Source organism: Rhineura floridana, chromosome 13 (genome assembly GCF_030035675.1).
Source record: "Rhineura floridana isolate rRhiFlo1 chromosome 13, rRhiFlo1.hap2, whole genome shotgun sequence".
NCBI lineage: Eukaryota > Metazoa > Chordata > Lepidosauria > Squamata > Rhineuridae > Rhineura > Rhineura floridana.
The window spans coordinates 39607459-39623945 of NC_084492.1; the positions used below are offsets into that span (position 1 = coordinate 39607459).

The window sequence follows — 16487 nt, forward strand, 5'->3', positions numbered from 1 at the left end:
CTGGACTCAGTGGGGGCCATAAACAGGCATCTGGTGAGAAAAAGCAGGTGGCATCTGCAGCTTGCAGCCTGGAGAGGAATGCCTGCATAAGAAGCTCAAGATAAAAAAAACCCCACAACTGCTGCAACAATCCTGTTGATTTCAGAAATAAGGTCTAGGATTTCTCATACAAATTGCTGTTAAGTTGCATATTGGCCAGGTGTCGAAGATAAAGAACATAAGTATTATGTTATTGTACCAAAACAGTGGGCTGTTCATGGCAAGAGTGGGAAACCTTTGCCCCCCCCCACAGATGTTACTGAACTACATCTCTCATCAGCCCGAGCAAGCAATGGCCAATAGCCAAAGGTGATGGGAGTTGTAGTCCAACAACATTGGGGGGGGGGTTAAAGGTCACCCACTCCTGGTCTACAGAGAACTGCTGCTGGACACGTTGTATTCTCAGGGAGGTTCTCTCACACCACCAGTGACCTTTGGTTTGCATGCATCTTTGGGGTGAGAAGGAAACTGAAATTACAAGCAACATTCCATTAAATCTGGGATGGGGAACCTGCGGCCTCCTAGTTGTTGGACTACGTGTCCCATCATACCTGACCATTAGCCATGCTGGCTGGGGCTGATGGGCCAACAGTTCCCCACCCCTGTATGAAATGATACACTTGCATAGTTAAGAAGCGCTCCCCTATTTCACTGCTCTCAGAGCCACGCATAACACCACTCTCTCTTTTGCAAAACCTTTAGAAAGGGGCAGAGCCCTCACCAGCACTTCACTGCTTTCAACGCGGAAGCGTCTTTCTGCTTCTCTTTGGCCACAGCATCAAGCACCCCTAAAGAGAAACAAAAACAAAGTGGCCTCAGTGGGTGAAAAACACACGTAGAAGGAATCAGACAAACAATATGGAAGAAGCCATTTGGGGGACACAGACATTTAAGGAGATGCCCTCATTAGGAGAATGGAGGAAGAGCAGTTCTTCAAAGGTTGACGCTATTATGAACAGTTTCTTAAGAGGCAGGGACTTGGAAACAATTAACCCTGACCTTGAGACACTTTAAGAGGCTTGGCATGCACAGTGACTAAAGATTGCCTTAAAATTTGTACTCTGGAAATAATTGCGGCACAATTCACCAGGAAGGTTTCTTGTGCCAAGTGCCTCTAAAACGAACGTGAGCTGCACATCAGCAAAGCAGCGAGAGGGAAAAGGCAATCAGCTTCAGAACAAAAGAATCCTGGGACCTGGAGATTTGCTGGGATGGTCTTGACACGGCTGTCAAGATGAACAAGATTGTGACAACTACCGAATGCAAAGTATTATTATTATTATTATTATTATTTCCATGTATAGACCGCTTACTATCTAAAAGATCTCAGAGAGGTTTACAATAGAATACACAAGGTACAATAAAAACATATCAAATTAATTTACAAAGCAAAATACATAAACAATATCCATATACTTAAACATATACATAAACACAGTATAAAGGTCAGAATTCACCAAGGGAAGCCCGTAAGCCACCCTCCCAGCTCTATGAGAGTGTCAGAAAACTGAAATTATGTTGGGGTTGGGGTTAAAGTAGGGGTTGCATCCATTGTAGTCCTAAGTTAAAGTCACTTAGCAGTACACTTGCTCCACTAGCTAAATGTTTTGCGCCAGCAAAATGTTGGTCCGTAAGAAAAGGCATAAGCAGGTCACTTGTGACTTAGTTGCACAATAGGTTGTGCTATCTGTTGGTCCAGATCCCAACAGAGACAGGACCCCATGAGCAGCAAGAGTTCCACTAGCAGAAACTAGTTCCACTTGCACTGGATTCCTCTTTTGTGCAGCATTAAAATTCACCCTTTTGAGTGGCAGTTCAGCAACAACTGGAGGGCCAAAGTTTCTCCACCCCTGTGCTAGCAGACAGAGGATGCTGGATACAGACCCAGATATGTTACTGCAATTCAGAGAGATGTGCAATTTGAAGATTTTTGTTTCATTCTCAAACTCCAGCTGATAATACATGATTATTAAAAATGCATTTGTGCCATCTACAAGGCACCAGTCACCACATGGCATAGTTCAAGCTATTCCCCTTTCACATTACTGCTCCTTACATTAGCAATCCCCAGCCCCCCCTTACACATGCAGGGGTAGTTGAAAAGCTAATTACATACACAGCAGATTCCAGCACATCTACAACACCCCCACCCTGTCAGAACAGGGAGAAGTATCTCTACTGAAGTGTAATTATAATTTAGATCCCAATGTAATTTAGTTCTACAAGCACCACTTACATGCCAGCATTCTGTCAAGTACAGCACAACAGATCTGTTAAAAAAAAAAAGCACATATACACATGATACTATCATTAGGTTTTCAGCAGATCTGCTCAAGTAACAAACTCTAAAATGCTCTGGCTATTTCAACTTAAAGATACATTTGCCAGTTAGTAAAGTGCATAGGGTTTAATCCAATGCTGTCCTTTTCCTTGATGGAAGACGGTCAGTCAGTGGAACAGATAATGATGCCATTTCCCCCACAGGCCCTTCTCTTCTCCTTATATTTACTCAAGAGGATTGGGTGATCCTCCCTCTGGAGAAGACACTGGGAGCACCATTGGTGGAGGCATTGCAACTCCTGCCTCTCTCCCCATTCCACGGATGACTGGCTTCCATCAGCAGAGGAAACAACATCAGATTCTACCCAGAGATTCATTACATTTAAAAGTAAAGAGAAAGGTGTTTTATGGCCTCTCATGACCCCAGGACCTCTTGATCTCTCTGGAGGAAAGAAAAAGGTTGAGGAAGCAAGCGCAGGCCCTTAATGGAAGACAGCAACTTTAGAAGAGTGGTCACTTGCATGCTCAGGCTTGCCTCCCAGGTTGCATGAGCTTTCAGAAAAACTCCAAGGCCCACAAAATCACTGTTGAGGGCTAAGACTGCTGAGTTGTCTTGTCTATGGGCTGCAAGCTAGGAACACCAGAAGGTGCCTTCTTCCATGCTGGGGCAGCGGTTTGTTTAGGTTTGTATTGTCCACTAAACTGACTGGCAGAATCAAGCTCTTGCTGCAGAGCCACTGACTTGTTTCATTCATCTTTCTGCTGCTTCAATACCATTTTACTAAAAGCTACAATACTTAGCAACTCCATTGCATTCTCACTTTGGAGATCTTCTGCAATTCCAACTTCTTTCCCAACACAAATGTTTTCTGAAATCCGTTACGAAGAAGCACAGTCACGAAGTCTACAAATTAAGAGTAAAGGCATGGTCAGCATTCCCCTACACCAATAAGAAGGGGAGACAGATAATGTGGAAGGCTGGAGGACTGCCGGCAACAAATGGTGCTTGGAAATCTCTTCTGTACAGAATAGGGCCCCTTTTGTTTCATTAATCCATGAAGAAGGAAAGAAATGCTGAATTCTTGAAGAAGAATCAGCAGAACCTGAATTGTCTCAGCATTCCCACTCTATATCTCATGGCAATTAAAAAACTGTAAAAAACCACGACTGTTGTGAATGCACTGTCACATTCCAAAAAAGTTGTGCTGGCCCTTTGCTGCCATTATTGTAACAAGTAGTCTGCCAGGATACCAAGCTGATATTTCCCCAAGCAAGGGTTTGGTGTCTGGCTTAACAATGACAGTAGTAGAACCCATCACTAATTCTGACTAGGAATTAAGCAAGGTCCTGGAGGTCACAAAGGTGTTAACTAGGATAAACTGAAGAAGCTTAGGCCGCGAAAGACAGTTTAAGGCAAGAAGGGTGACATTCCCTTGGCTCAGTGGACATGGCAGCTATCAGAATATTCTGGACCAAAGACTGACCCGATCAGCGAAGGTTCTGTATGACTCCCAATTAGAGGACTATGCTGGGAAGGAATAAAGGCCTGAACCAGGGATGGCCACATTTTAATACTCCAGATGTTGCTAGACTACAACTCCCATCATATCTGCAACTACTGACTAGCTGGCTGGGGCTGATAGGAGATGGAACCCAACAGGCCCCCCACCCCTGGCCCAGAACACCCTGCGGAAGGCAGAAATTGGCAGGCAATGCTCAGTCCTTGGAAGGTTCCTAGGTTGCCAACAAGCCATGGGCACTGCCTTCAGACACAAAGGAACCTGCTTTTAGTCTCCGCAGGAGCCAACATCTGACAGCACCTTCTCCCCCCGTATACAATACGTTCGAAGTCAGAGCTTGCCTGTAAGTATGCACCCCAAGGTCTCCGTGTCCAGGGATGGATCTTCTGTCTGATGGCAAAGACAACAGAGGCTTCCGCACAACCACTCTTCCAACGCAGAAGCATCTGGATTACTGAGAAGATACAACAGCAACTGTGGCTTCCATCATTTGTTCTTTTTCTAGGGACAGTTTTCCCCAACCCTGCATTGTCCGGTTCTTGGCTCTTAAAGCAGCTCTTTGCTGTTAACTCATGTCAAGGATCGCTGCAAGTCTTGCTTAGCACTCTATACACAGTGCATGCACCCTTGTCAAGCACGTCTTTATATTGAGAGTGGAAAATGCAAAGTGTCACAAACAAGAATCCAGAGAGCTGACAAATTTCATGTCAAGCCAAAAATGCTGGCAAGCCAATACTTACTTCTCCAGCAGCTCTTCCAGGCTAACAATGTTCTCTCTCTGCAGGTGCCATGCAACTTCCAGAATGAGCGGGCTCTGAGAGAAACAATGCTACCGTGAGGTTCAGGACCTGCAAACAGGTATGGCCAACACCAACAGCTGCATAACTGAACTACCTGCCTAAGACTAAGCAGCTGATTAGAGGGGCCCATGTAGTTGCTGAAAGCCCCACATCCAGCCACAAACCATCTGCTGCCTCAGAAACGGCAAGCCGGGAGACTGCTCTGAGTGAACGAGATACTGTAGTAACAGTATGAGCCAAACGACGTAAGGCACAACTCCACAAATACTTCAGAGAAAATAAGATGACTGGCACAGGCCAAGTATTTTTAATGCTACAATACTGAGAGTTTAACAGACCTGCACCTAGGAGTTTGCTACTTAAATGATTTTCAAACATCAGGAAGAAAAACCAGAGAAATCCTGCATTTCTCCACAAACGCTTAAAGGTATTTTTCAGTGACTAGAAGTGTCTTTTAACAGCTTTGTCTGGTACACCAGCTACAGTCGTATCTGGATCAGGATCACTTGACCACTGTAATCCGTGCATTGGTAACTCAAGACTGGATTCCTGCAATGTGCTCTATGTGGGGCTGCCCTTGGACCTGGTCCAGAAGCTCCGGGTGGTGCCGAATGCAGTAGCTAGACTGCTGATGGGGGCAGACAGCCAACAACATGTGACGCTTCTGCTAAAACATCTGCACTGACTGCCCAAATGCTACAAGGCCGGGTTGAGGCTCTTGTGTTCATATACAAAAAACAATGGAACAACTTGGGTCCAGCATATGGACTGGCTGAGACCTTCTATTCCAGCCCAATCACTGAGATCATCCAGAGGGACCCTGTTAGTTGTCCCCTGTGTTACAGAGGCCTTAATGGCCTCAACCAGAAGTTGGGCATTTTAAGTATCACTGGTCCCATGCTGTGAAACACTCTGATGTACAGGGTATAAATAAAATAATGCATCATCAAGAGAAGTTACAATCACCCAGTAATTAGGTTACAGCAGGAATGGGGAACATGTGGCCCTCCCAGATGTTGTTCGACTATAGCTCCCAACGTCCACTGGCCGTACTGGCTGGTGTTGATAGGAGTTAGCATATAGTGTCTCTGCCATGCAGCCCCACCTATCTACAAAGCTCTTACCTGCAATTTCCACATTTCTTGAGCAAATAGCAAACGGCAGAAACCATTGTGCGTTAACAAATCCTTCAAGGTCTGAAGCAAGCATAACAACTTTTTCTGGAATTGAACAACAGAGTGCTGTTAGCTTCATTTAAAAAAAAAATTAGCTGGCAGTTTACAAGGGTGCAGACTTTTTACCTCCTTCCTTCACTTCTTTCTGATGCTGCTTGCACCAGCCAGGTAAGGGAAGAGGTGATGGATTTAGGGCGATGAAGTAAATAGACCAGAAGGAAGCTGGGTGGGAGGGAGGCAGCTGGGGGGAGGGGGATCATGAGAATGTTAGCAAATTTGAAATGTCTCAGATATAAGCTGAGAAAATATTTCCAATCCAATGTGAGCTGGCAGGGGCGGGGAGAGGGGAAGCTTGCCTATCATAATTATCAGATAACAGCCAGGTAAGAGTAGGCCACAGAACCCTCCTAAGCAAGTTTTTTATGCATAGATTATCAGTTTCTCATTTTTTTCTGTAATACAAGTAACAAGCATGAACAATAAAAGGGGGGAAAACAGAGCACCAAAACACATCAAGTCACAATATCATTTGAAAAAGCAGACTTGTGTTTTTAAAGAGAGAGAGAAAAAAGGAAAGGAAAATAAATCGGGGGAGAAGGGGTCCTATAGGGAAGGGAGAGAGTAGGCTCCAGCCTCCTAAGCAAGTTGCCAGTCTGCCTACAACAGCCTTCTCCAACATGTCGTCCAAACTTCTGGAGGCCACCAACTCCCATCAGCCCTAACCATCATGGCTGTGAGATGCTGAGGCTGATGGGAGCTTGGCTGTGCTAGCCGGGGATTATAGGAGTTGTCATCCAAAACATCTGGAGGGCACCAAGCTGGAGAAGGCTGGCCTACAGCACCTAGCACCATAAATGCAGCGTGCTGAGATAAAAAGATTTCCCTTCCTGACCACAGGGGAATTGACAGGTGAACCCAGGTGAAAGCCAGAATTCTGTTGATGGACCCTCTAACTGATCTTGTATCCAACGCGAAACAACATCTTGCCGGTCTGTCTTTAGTACCTCCAACAACCATGTAAGCATCACTTACAAACAACAGCAGAAACATGGGATGCACCCTTCTCTCCCACTCTGGCCACAATTGAAAACGATATTCCTCCCCACTTACCCTCTGCTCAGCATTCAGCAGCACAGCTTGATCAGACTCAGCAGAGATCTTCTCGATGTTGCTGGCAGCTATTCTAGCTGACAAGATTCCCACCGGCATACCCAATGTGGAGGCCTGATCCTGCAAGGCTGAGACTGGAACATAAAAGCAGAAGAGTTAAAAAAGGGAGAGGCAGCCAGCAAAGGCAGACTGGGCATCACGGCCGTATCCATTCTTGCACATGGGCCTTAACACACAGCTTGAAATTTCACCAGGAAATAGCAAGGAGGGGGGAGAGTATATTTCAAGGAACAGCACATGAATGCTTTTACAACGTTCCTTGGTTGCATTCCTAGCATTTTTAACTAAAAAGGTTCAGGCTGCAAGGCTAGGAAAGTTTGCTGCCTCAAAGCTTGGGAAGCTGCTGCTCCCAGCTGCGGTTGAGAGTGACCATTGATTTGAATGTATTTGTCTTTCTGAATAGATGAACTTGATTTTCAGCAGCATTCTCTGTTATTTAGGTTGTTTTAAACTGTTTTAATTATATGTTTTTAAATTGTTGTAACCCACTCTGGGACTTCTGGGTGAAGGGTGGGTAATATAACAACAACAGCAGCAGCAAAACAGGTCTTCCTTCACCCACCCACAAACAGTTCTGGAACAGGAGCTTCAGTGCCGTGTGTACTTGAACTAATTGAACATAATGGCTTGTTCCATACTGAACTTCCCACCTGTAAAAATAACACAGAGAGAGAAAATTATAATCTTGTTTTTACTGCGTACATATCAAATACTCCATCATTTGCTGGCCCTGTTCCAGATGTAGCCTTGGGCGTGCTTGCACAGCAAACATTTTAGAATCCAGAAAGAAATATAATACTGCTCTAAAATGGGAGAGAGAAGCCTTTGCCAACATGTTGCCCACCAGATGCTTTGAACTACAACTCTCATCAGCACCACCCAACACTGGCTGAGGCTGGTGGGAATTGTTGTCCAAAACATCAGGAGGGCAACCGGTTAGTGCAGACTGCAAAGAGAAAGGGAACACAATCGGTAAACGGGAAATACTCAGTTGACAGGCTTGCACATTTCTTTTTTATTCATATAGTCTCTTCAGCTTCATAGAACAAGATGATATCCAAAGGAAGAAGAATGTGGGCACCTAGCAACGTCTGTGTGTTTCAGATATCTATCCACACATTTTCTTTTCTAAAAGACAATGATTTTATGATTAAAGGAAATTTAACAGGTAGTAGTGCTGAAACTGTTCAAAAGAAAGTAAAGCCGCAATCCTAACACACTTTCCCCTAGGAAATTAATTTTTTTTCACGAGTTTAGAGATTGTATTTTATTGTGGTATGTATGGCTTTTGCAATGGTTTGTAGTTTTTGATATACTGTGGATTTGTACTGAAGCATGGTTTTATTGTTATGTTTTTATTTCTAAGAGGACACCTGAAGGATTTATTTTATGAAGCATTTCATAAATATAAATAAATACAGGGTGAAAGCCCCACTGAGCTCAGTGGAACTTGATTCTGAGTCAAGTCAGCTTACGGCTGCTACCATAAGCCAATTCTGCTCCCTGTAGAGATATTATCCTGTCTCCAACAGGAATCAACTCCATATATTTATTTGCAGTAATCTGCATATATTCCCAGCCTATCCTTTAGGACAATTTAAACCAGAAACAAACTGAACGCTGAACTTCTATGGCAGAAAAAGCACCAGGAAGCTGTTCAAAGTCAATATTGCTACCTTCCTTACCTCCAGCAGGAGATCGCCCAGGTTCTGATGGCAACTCAAAATATGAAGAGCTGCCTCCTGCAGCTTCTGTTCATTTTTAAGATTACATTTCTGTTTCTTGGGTCTTCCAGCTTTGGAGAGGGGGGCGAGGGGGGGATTGAGAGAAAGACAGACATCTTAGCCTTAGACATCAAGCCACAACACATTGCTAAACTGGTCTTGGTAAATGGGTCAAAATGGAAATGGACTGCCTTCAAGTCAATTCCGACTTTTGGCAACCCTATGAAGAGGATTTTCATGGTAAATGGTATTCAGAGGTGGTTTACCATTGCCTCCCTCTGAGGCCGAGAGGCAGTGACTGGCCCAAGGTCACCCAGGGAGCTTCATGGCTGTGTGGGGATTCAAACCCTGGTCTCCCAAGTCGTAGTCCAACATTCTAACCACTACACCACACTGGCTCTCAAATGGGCCAAGCCAAGTTGAATTCTGCGAGTCGTAAGGGAGAACGGGGACATATTTCCCATTTCCAAGAATCACCTTTCAACAGATGCGATTGGATCCTAAGATATGTTTACTTAGGGAAGTTTACAGATGGAAAATTTGCCATCCTCTTCTCCCCACTGTAACAGCCAGTGACCCCTGAAAAGACTCTCCAGAGGCGTGAAGACTGCTGGAGGAAGCAAGGAACAGGACACTCTTCTTCCATAAGCTTTCTTAACTTTTCTGAGGATCCAATTCCAATTCTGGGCAAGTCTCCCTCCCCCAGCAGCCCCCTGCACTCCATTCCACATTGTTCAGGCAGGCCTTACTGACTCTCCTGAGAAGGTTTGGGAGGCACGGGGGTCTGTTGAAGGCAGGAGGGGACACAACACCTCACTTCCATGAACTTGCTTAAGTTCACTTTTCTTAGGATCCAAGCCTTACTAGTCAGGTCTTAGAGAGAACAGAGAATAAAGTCTGAGTTCTTAACAACCATCATGTGTTTATTTGTTGTGTTTTTTTAAGAGCATGGAAGACCAGACACTTGGGATCTTTCCACCTCTGCCCTGTTGTATCCAAAACCTTGCACACTAATCCCTAAGGCAATCATAACCAACAGGCACTGCTTGCATCTTGGGCTTTGGGGCTTGCACCAGATCAAGTTGACCTCTATCAGTCTGCAAGTCACTTCAGCAGGATCCACTTGGCATTGCCAAATACTCACTAAAAGAACATATAAGAAGAGCCTGCTGGATCAGGCTAATAGCCCTTCTAGTTCAGCATCCTGTCCTCACAGTTGCCAACCAGATGCCTGAATGAGAAGCCCGCAAGCAGGGCCTGAGCACAAGAGCACCCTCCCCTCCTGCGGTTTCCAGCAACTGGTATTCAGAAGCAGAGCTTGGAAAAGTTACTTTTTTGAACTACAACTCCCATCAGTCCAATCCAGTGGCCATGCTGGCTGGGGCTGATGGGAGTTGTAGTTCAAAAAAAGTAACTTTTCCAAGCTCTGTTCAGAAGCATGCTACCGTGGACCATTGAGGCAGAGCAGAGCCATCATAGCTAGTCAGCTAGCAGCCATTGAAAATCAGGCCAGTCATCTGGCTCTACATACATTGATGATAACTCTTTTTCTGGCTCTAAGAGCAGAAAAAAGAGCCCTGATGGATCAGGCCAAACGGACCATCTAGTCCACCACCCTGTTCACACAGTGGCCTAGCACATCCCTATAGCAAGCCCATAAGAGGTTAACTTCCATGGCCACTACCCAGTTGATATTACTGGGCACTCCCCAAACATCTGCCACTATATTCTACAGCCTGGCATCATAGCCTATCTTCAGACATATTTGTTTGTTTACATAAATGTATACTGCATACCTTCAGCATAAATTTATGTTCCCAGGGCAGCTAACAAAGCAGTAAGAAATAATTAAGAGACAGAATAAAAAAATAAAAAAATTGATCTAAAACAGCAACAATCCATTCAAGTAGGCAATAAAACCAAAACCGCTTTAAGTTAAAAATGCTAACATTAGTTGTTCTTAAATGCTTGGAAATGCAAATGGACTGACTTCAAGTCGATCCCAACTTATGGCGACCCTACGAATATGGTTTTCATGGTAAGCGGTATTCAGAGGTGGTTTACCATTGCCTCCCTCTGAGGCTCAGAGGCAGTGACTGGCCCAAGGTCACCCAGTGAGCTTCGTAGCTGTGTGGGGATTCAAACCCTGGTCTCCCAGGTCGTAGTCCAACACTCTAACCACTACACAACACTGTCTCTCTCTTAGATGCTTAGGAAAACAAATGTTTTGCCTAGCATCCAGATGGCAGCAGCAGAGGTGCCAGACAAGCCTCTCCAAGGAGGCCATTCTAAAGGCGATGAGCCATTACTGCAGAGGTTAACAGCACACACGCACATTTATTATTTATTTATTTAAAATATTTCTATCCCCCCTTCTACCCTACTGAGCCTCTGAGCATACAGAAATGTAACCCCCTCCCCACTCGGCAAGCCCTGGGCCCCTTGCAACGAGAACCTCTGAGCATACACAGAATGCGATTGCCACCTACCCAGAAGCGTAGACAAGACCCGACCGGGCACTTTTTCTCCTGCGGGCATCGCCGCGGCGGCAGCTCTTAACGACCCTCAGCTCACAGCGCGCGCGCAACAACCAACCAGCGCGCCTTACGCTCTCATTGGCCGCCAGCTGGACGTCTTGCCCAATAGGAAGAAGGGCTGAAGGTGTGCCCTTTCCCGTTTCCTAAACGGCCATTTTGGGAGTGGCGGTAAGGAAAGGAGGTGAAAGTCAAGCAGAGGCCGGGCGCCATCTTAGTGGTGGCGTGGGAGGTTTGTATCGGGCTTCTACGCATGCGTGATAGCGCAAGGCTCGTTAAGAGGCAGGGTTGAGTTCCGCCTGTGAGTCTGTGGCAGGGATAGGGCGTCCTTCAGAGAAAGTAGCCGTGCATTTGTCAAAGTGTGACACCACAGCCTTAATTTGGGCGCCTGATCTCTCTTCCCTGCCCTTCGAATCCGGAGATTTATATTTTTAGGACCCACCCTATTTTTTTATTGCAAATAGTTTTTACATTGTTTTTAAGGATGTATTTTAAATAAATAATAAATTAAATTAATACATTAATTTAAGATATGAGAAATGTTTCTGGGCCTGGATACTCAAAAGCATCATATAATCATCATCTTTTTATACCACCTTTCTTCCAAAAAGATCAAGGTGACATACATGGTTCTCCCCCTGACAACAACCCTGCAAGGTAGGGTAGGCTGAGAGTTGATGACGGGCCCAAGGTCACCCAGTGGGGTTCCTGGCCAAGTAGGGATTTGAACCCTGGTCTTACAGGAGCTAGTCTTGACACTCTTACCAGATGCCCTACTGGCTCTCAATGTGCAAGGGCATTGGGAAAGGTGTTCAAGGCAAGAGAAGAGTGTAGCTCAGGGTTTATTCTCAGCTTTTTTTCCTACTGCACAAGCAGCCAGCACACTGCCCCCAAACTAGTCAAGTAATTTGTCCAATAATATACTATTAGCAGGGCTTTTTTGTGACATTGCTCACCAGTACAGAATATGTGCATCTCCTTTTTTGCTGCCCATGCCAACCATTTTGTGCTGGCACCCCACTGCGTTTTTATCAATATATGAGGTCTGGCACCTTGGTGTTTTTTTTTACCGAAAAGCACTGACTAGTAGTATAAGGTTATGAAGATTTGAAAGGAAGCAGTATTTATCTTCATTGTCTGTTACTTTTTATCTTTTCTCATCTATTTCTTTTTTAGAAACTACCTAGCGCCTTATTAAACCCCATATGCTCAGCTGCACAAAAACTTATTTCACACTGCCCAAATTGTTTTGACGCTTCACAGAATGTGTCTAGCTGCACGTTAGAATAAACCTTAGTGCAGCTACTGCAGATTGATTGACCTATAATAGCTCAGGTTTTGTCAAGCTGCCCCCCTCCAGATGTTTTGGACTACAACTCCCATCAGCCCCAGCCAGTACATGCTGGCTGGGGCTGATGGGAGTTGTAGTCCAAAACATCTGGTCTTGGTGAAGACTGCAGTAGCTTGTTTCTTTTTGAGCCAAAAAAAAGCAGCAACCTCTGGCCTTTTGCCAAAGAGCCCGTAAGGTAGTTAAACTGCACAGTGCTCTGCTTTAGCAGGAATAACTTATGTGGTTTTACTCTCATCAGCGCTGGACCGGTTCCCATCTGCAATGTGTTCTAGTTGGCCTAAGTACCCATTAGCTGCTGCAGTTCCTCATTCTGAGTGCCATGTCCTGCAAGCGGCAGTAATTCACTTGGAAAACACAACCGCAGTCAACCAACAACCGGTCAAGCAAGTGAAAAATACAGCAAAAGGTCTTGAGGTGGAGCGAGCGATGGCTTGGCTTGGCTTTCCCAGAGACCAATTAAGAAAACTGACTTCTGCCGGAGCTGTTAAGGAGACCTTTTAATTGCCTTTCCTTGACTCTCCTTAGCAGCTTGTTGTTCAGCAGACCTTGGAGTGCTAGGCAGGTGGGATATTCATGTTGCCCTTCAGCCTCCTCCTGACCCAGACAAACATGCCATGGGGAGGGCTGCAGGGAGAAAGTTGGGCCTGTCCCCAGCAGTCCTCTTCCAGGGGTGCCAGCTTTGCTCTCTGGTCATGACTCCTCCTGGGAAGCAAAGAATGACCTTGCAACTGGCAAGGAAAGAATGACAGAAGTCTTGTCCCGCTAAGGCCACATTCACACCAGACATTTATTCCACTAATTCCACTTGAAATAGGCATGGCTTCCCCCAAAGAATCCTGGGAACTGTAGTTTGTGAAGGGTGCTGAGAGTTGAGCTACAATTTCCAGAGTGGTTTCACAGTCAGACCCTCTTCCCCGAGAACTGCAGGTCTGTGAGGGAAAGAGGGGTCACCTAACAACTCTCACCACCTCAACGAACTACACTTCCCAGGATTCTTTGTTGGAAGCCATGACTGTTTCAAATAATAGTGGAATAAATGTATGATGTGAATGTGGTCTAGATAACCTGGGCCAGATGTGAGGTCTGCATGATAAGAACATAAGAAGAGCTTGCTGAATCAGGCCAGGACACATCTAGTCCAGCATCCTGTTCTCACAGTGGCAGGCCAGATGACTTTACTTACTATTGTGCACCACCCAGAGAGCCTTCTGGCTGTGGGCGGTATAAAAATTGAATAAAATAAATAAAATAAATAAAAGAGTGGAACTCCCTACCATTAAATATTACGCAGGCGCCATCTCTGTTATATTTTTCTGCTGTTCACCGCCCAGAGAGCTATCGCTAGTCGGGCGGGATATAAGCCTAATAAATAAATAAATAAATAATTTTTTGCCCCCTATTGAAAACTTTCCTCTTTCAACAAGCTTTTTAAGTTGAGACCTTATTCCAGTCTGCGTCTGTGTTGGAATCGCTTCTTAATATGTTTTAAAACCTTTTTTTATGTTTTTAACCTTTTTTTGCTTTGTTAAGATGACTTCAAAGCTTTTTAAAAAATGTTTTTAAAGTTGTTTTGTTTTAATGTATTGTAAAGTATGTTTTTATGATGTTTTAAAGTGCTTTTAGTGCCTTTGTTTGCTACCCTGGGCTCCTGCTGGGACTGGAGGAACGGCAGGATATAAATCAAATAATTAATAAATAAAGAGTGCTCTCCCCTCCTGCGGGTCCCAACCACTGGTACTCAGAAGCACACTGTCTCCAACTGCAAAGGCAGAGCACAGCAATTGTGGACGGGAGCCACTGATAGCTTTGGGAAAAAAGGGAAATGGACTGCCTTCAAGTCGATTCTGACTCATGGCGACCCTATGAATAGGGTCTTCATGGTAAGCGGTATTCAGAGGTGGTTTACCATTGCCTTCCTCTGAGGCTGAGAGGCAGTGACTGGCCCAAGGTCACCCAGTGAGCTACATGGCTGGGTGGGAATTCGAACCCTGGTCTCCCAGGTTGTAGTCCAACACCTTAACCCCTACACTACACTGGCTCTCAACTACCAACAACAGAAGAATGGAAAAGAAACGTGGAATGGGTCTGAAATGCAAAACTACTTTACGTGGAATAGGGTCTGAAATGCAAAACCACTACGCCACACTGGCTCACCCTCCATGAACTTGTCTAATCCTCTTTAAATCCACCTCACACTCGCCTCCCTTAGGAAGACAGGTTACAGGTCAGTGACAGAGCCCATTCCATGCTAAATGTCCTGCTTTCTCCCCAGTTAAAAGGATCTGGCAGCAGATGGAGGGAAAGACCCCTCTGCTTAAGACCCTGGAAAACTACTGCCAGGTACAGTAGATGATACGAGACTACACAGAAAAGATAGGGTGCTTCCAAGCACCTTGGACAGCTCCTTGAAAGTTGAGACTAAAACCTGGAGCAGATCCCACTGCCCCACTGGCATGGAGCCACCACTGCCAAGATGGCTTCTTGCTGAGTGGCTGCATCAAGACCTGGGCTCACCCATCCTCATCGGAAAGGAAAGTGGAAGGAAGCTCCAGGGCACCTGTGGCCCTCTAGATGCTGCCAGGCTCCTAGCTGCCATCAGTCTTGCCCAATGGCCACACTGGCTGGGGCTGAAGGAACCCTGGTTCTCCACCCTGCTCCAGGGAGTGTTCTAGAATCCCTGGGCATGACACATCAGAGAACACAAAACAATCCAATTTTGTGGAGGTTGGCAAAGCAATCGCATCAAAGGTGGGAAGGCATTGATAAGCATCTGCAAATATTTGGCAGCCACAAATAATGATGGAGCAAGAAAGGAATTTCCTCACGTGGGCCAACAGGTGGAAGCTAGGAACGGGCAAAGGCGAGCTGGGCTGAGTATTGCAGGCTATTTGGGACCAGTGTCTTTCCCAACTCACGTTTAGCACAGAGGCACTCCCAACAGACAAAGTAACTGCATATCAACCTCCATAATCACAAGTCAGGACATTCACAAGGAAAATTGTTGCCTTGTGGCTTTGGACTCTTCCAGTTCTGCAATTTCAGGAGCTGCTGGAGTGCAGTGCTGTGGTTCCCAAACCTTCCCCCCCTCCGTGGACCACTTGAAAATTGCTGAGGGTCCTGGCAGACTACTTACAATTTTTTTTCTGTCTCTTGTAGCAACTGAAATACTATTGAATTCAAACTGTAATTCAATAAAACACAACAGAAGAAATAAAATAAGCAATAAAAATGCAATTTAAAATCAGTATGAATATTTAATGCGATGGATGTGCCATCTCCTGTCTTCAACCACAAATCCACAATACGCTGCCGACCACCTGAATGAAGCTCACAGACCACTGATGGCCCATAGACCACCATTTGGAAGCTCCTGGTGTAATGGATGTGGTACTGGATTTGAACCCAGGAGGCCTGATTCAAATCCCTGCTGAGCTACAAGGCCTTGGCCAAACCAAGAGCCTGGCTAGGTCAGACCAAAGCCTCATCTAGATCAGCATCCTGTCCCCACAGTGGCCAACCAGATGTCCTAGTGGGAAGCCCGCAAGCAGGACCCGAGTGAAACAGCCCTCTCCCCACTTGCAATTTCCAGCAATTGGCATTCTGAGACATGTGCCTCCACCAGTGGAGATAGAACATAGCCATCATGGCTAGTAGCCATTGAAAACCTCATCCTCCATGAATTTATCAACCCCCCTTTAAAATCCATCAAAGCTGGTGGCCATTGCGACACTTTATGGTAGTGAATGCCATAGTTTAACTATGAGATGTGTGAGGAAGGACTTTCTTTTGTCTGCCCCAAATCTTCCAACATTCAGCTTCATTGGATGTCCACGAGTTCTAGTGTTATGAGAGATGGAGAAAAACTTCTCTCCATCTGCTTTCTCCATACCATGC

General features: G+C 45.4%; 1 protein-coding gene across 2 annotated transcripts in view; it reads right to left on the bottom strand.

Annotated features, from left to right (window-relative positions):
- The window catches only part of FANCA (FA complementation group A), a 46265-nt gene extending 34927 nt beyond the window's left edge, over positions 1-11338 (bottom strand). For both annotated transcript variants that reach the window (XM_061594520.1, XM_061594519.1), the window contains exons 1-10: positions 11198-11338; positions 8670-8779; positions 7547-7634; positions 6925-7058; positions 5764-5859; positions 4580-4653; positions 4181-4293; positions 3141-3223; positions 2276-2309; positions 761-827 (exon numbers count right to left, since the gene is read on the bottom strand). In XM_061594520.1, coding sequence (XP_061450504.1) covers positions 761-827; positions 2276-2309; positions 3141-3223; positions 4181-4293; positions 4580-4653; positions 5764-5859; positions 6925-7058; positions 7547-7634; positions 8670-8779; positions 11198-11246 — 848 coding nt within the window. In that variant the 5' untranslated portion in view covers positions 11247-11338. The remainder of the gene's footprint in view (positions 1-760; positions 828-2275; positions 2310-3140; positions 3224-4180; positions 4294-4579; positions 4654-5763; positions 5860-6924; positions 7059-7546; positions 7635-8669; positions 8780-11197) is intronic.
- Positions 11339-16487: the final 5149 nt, after the last annotated feature.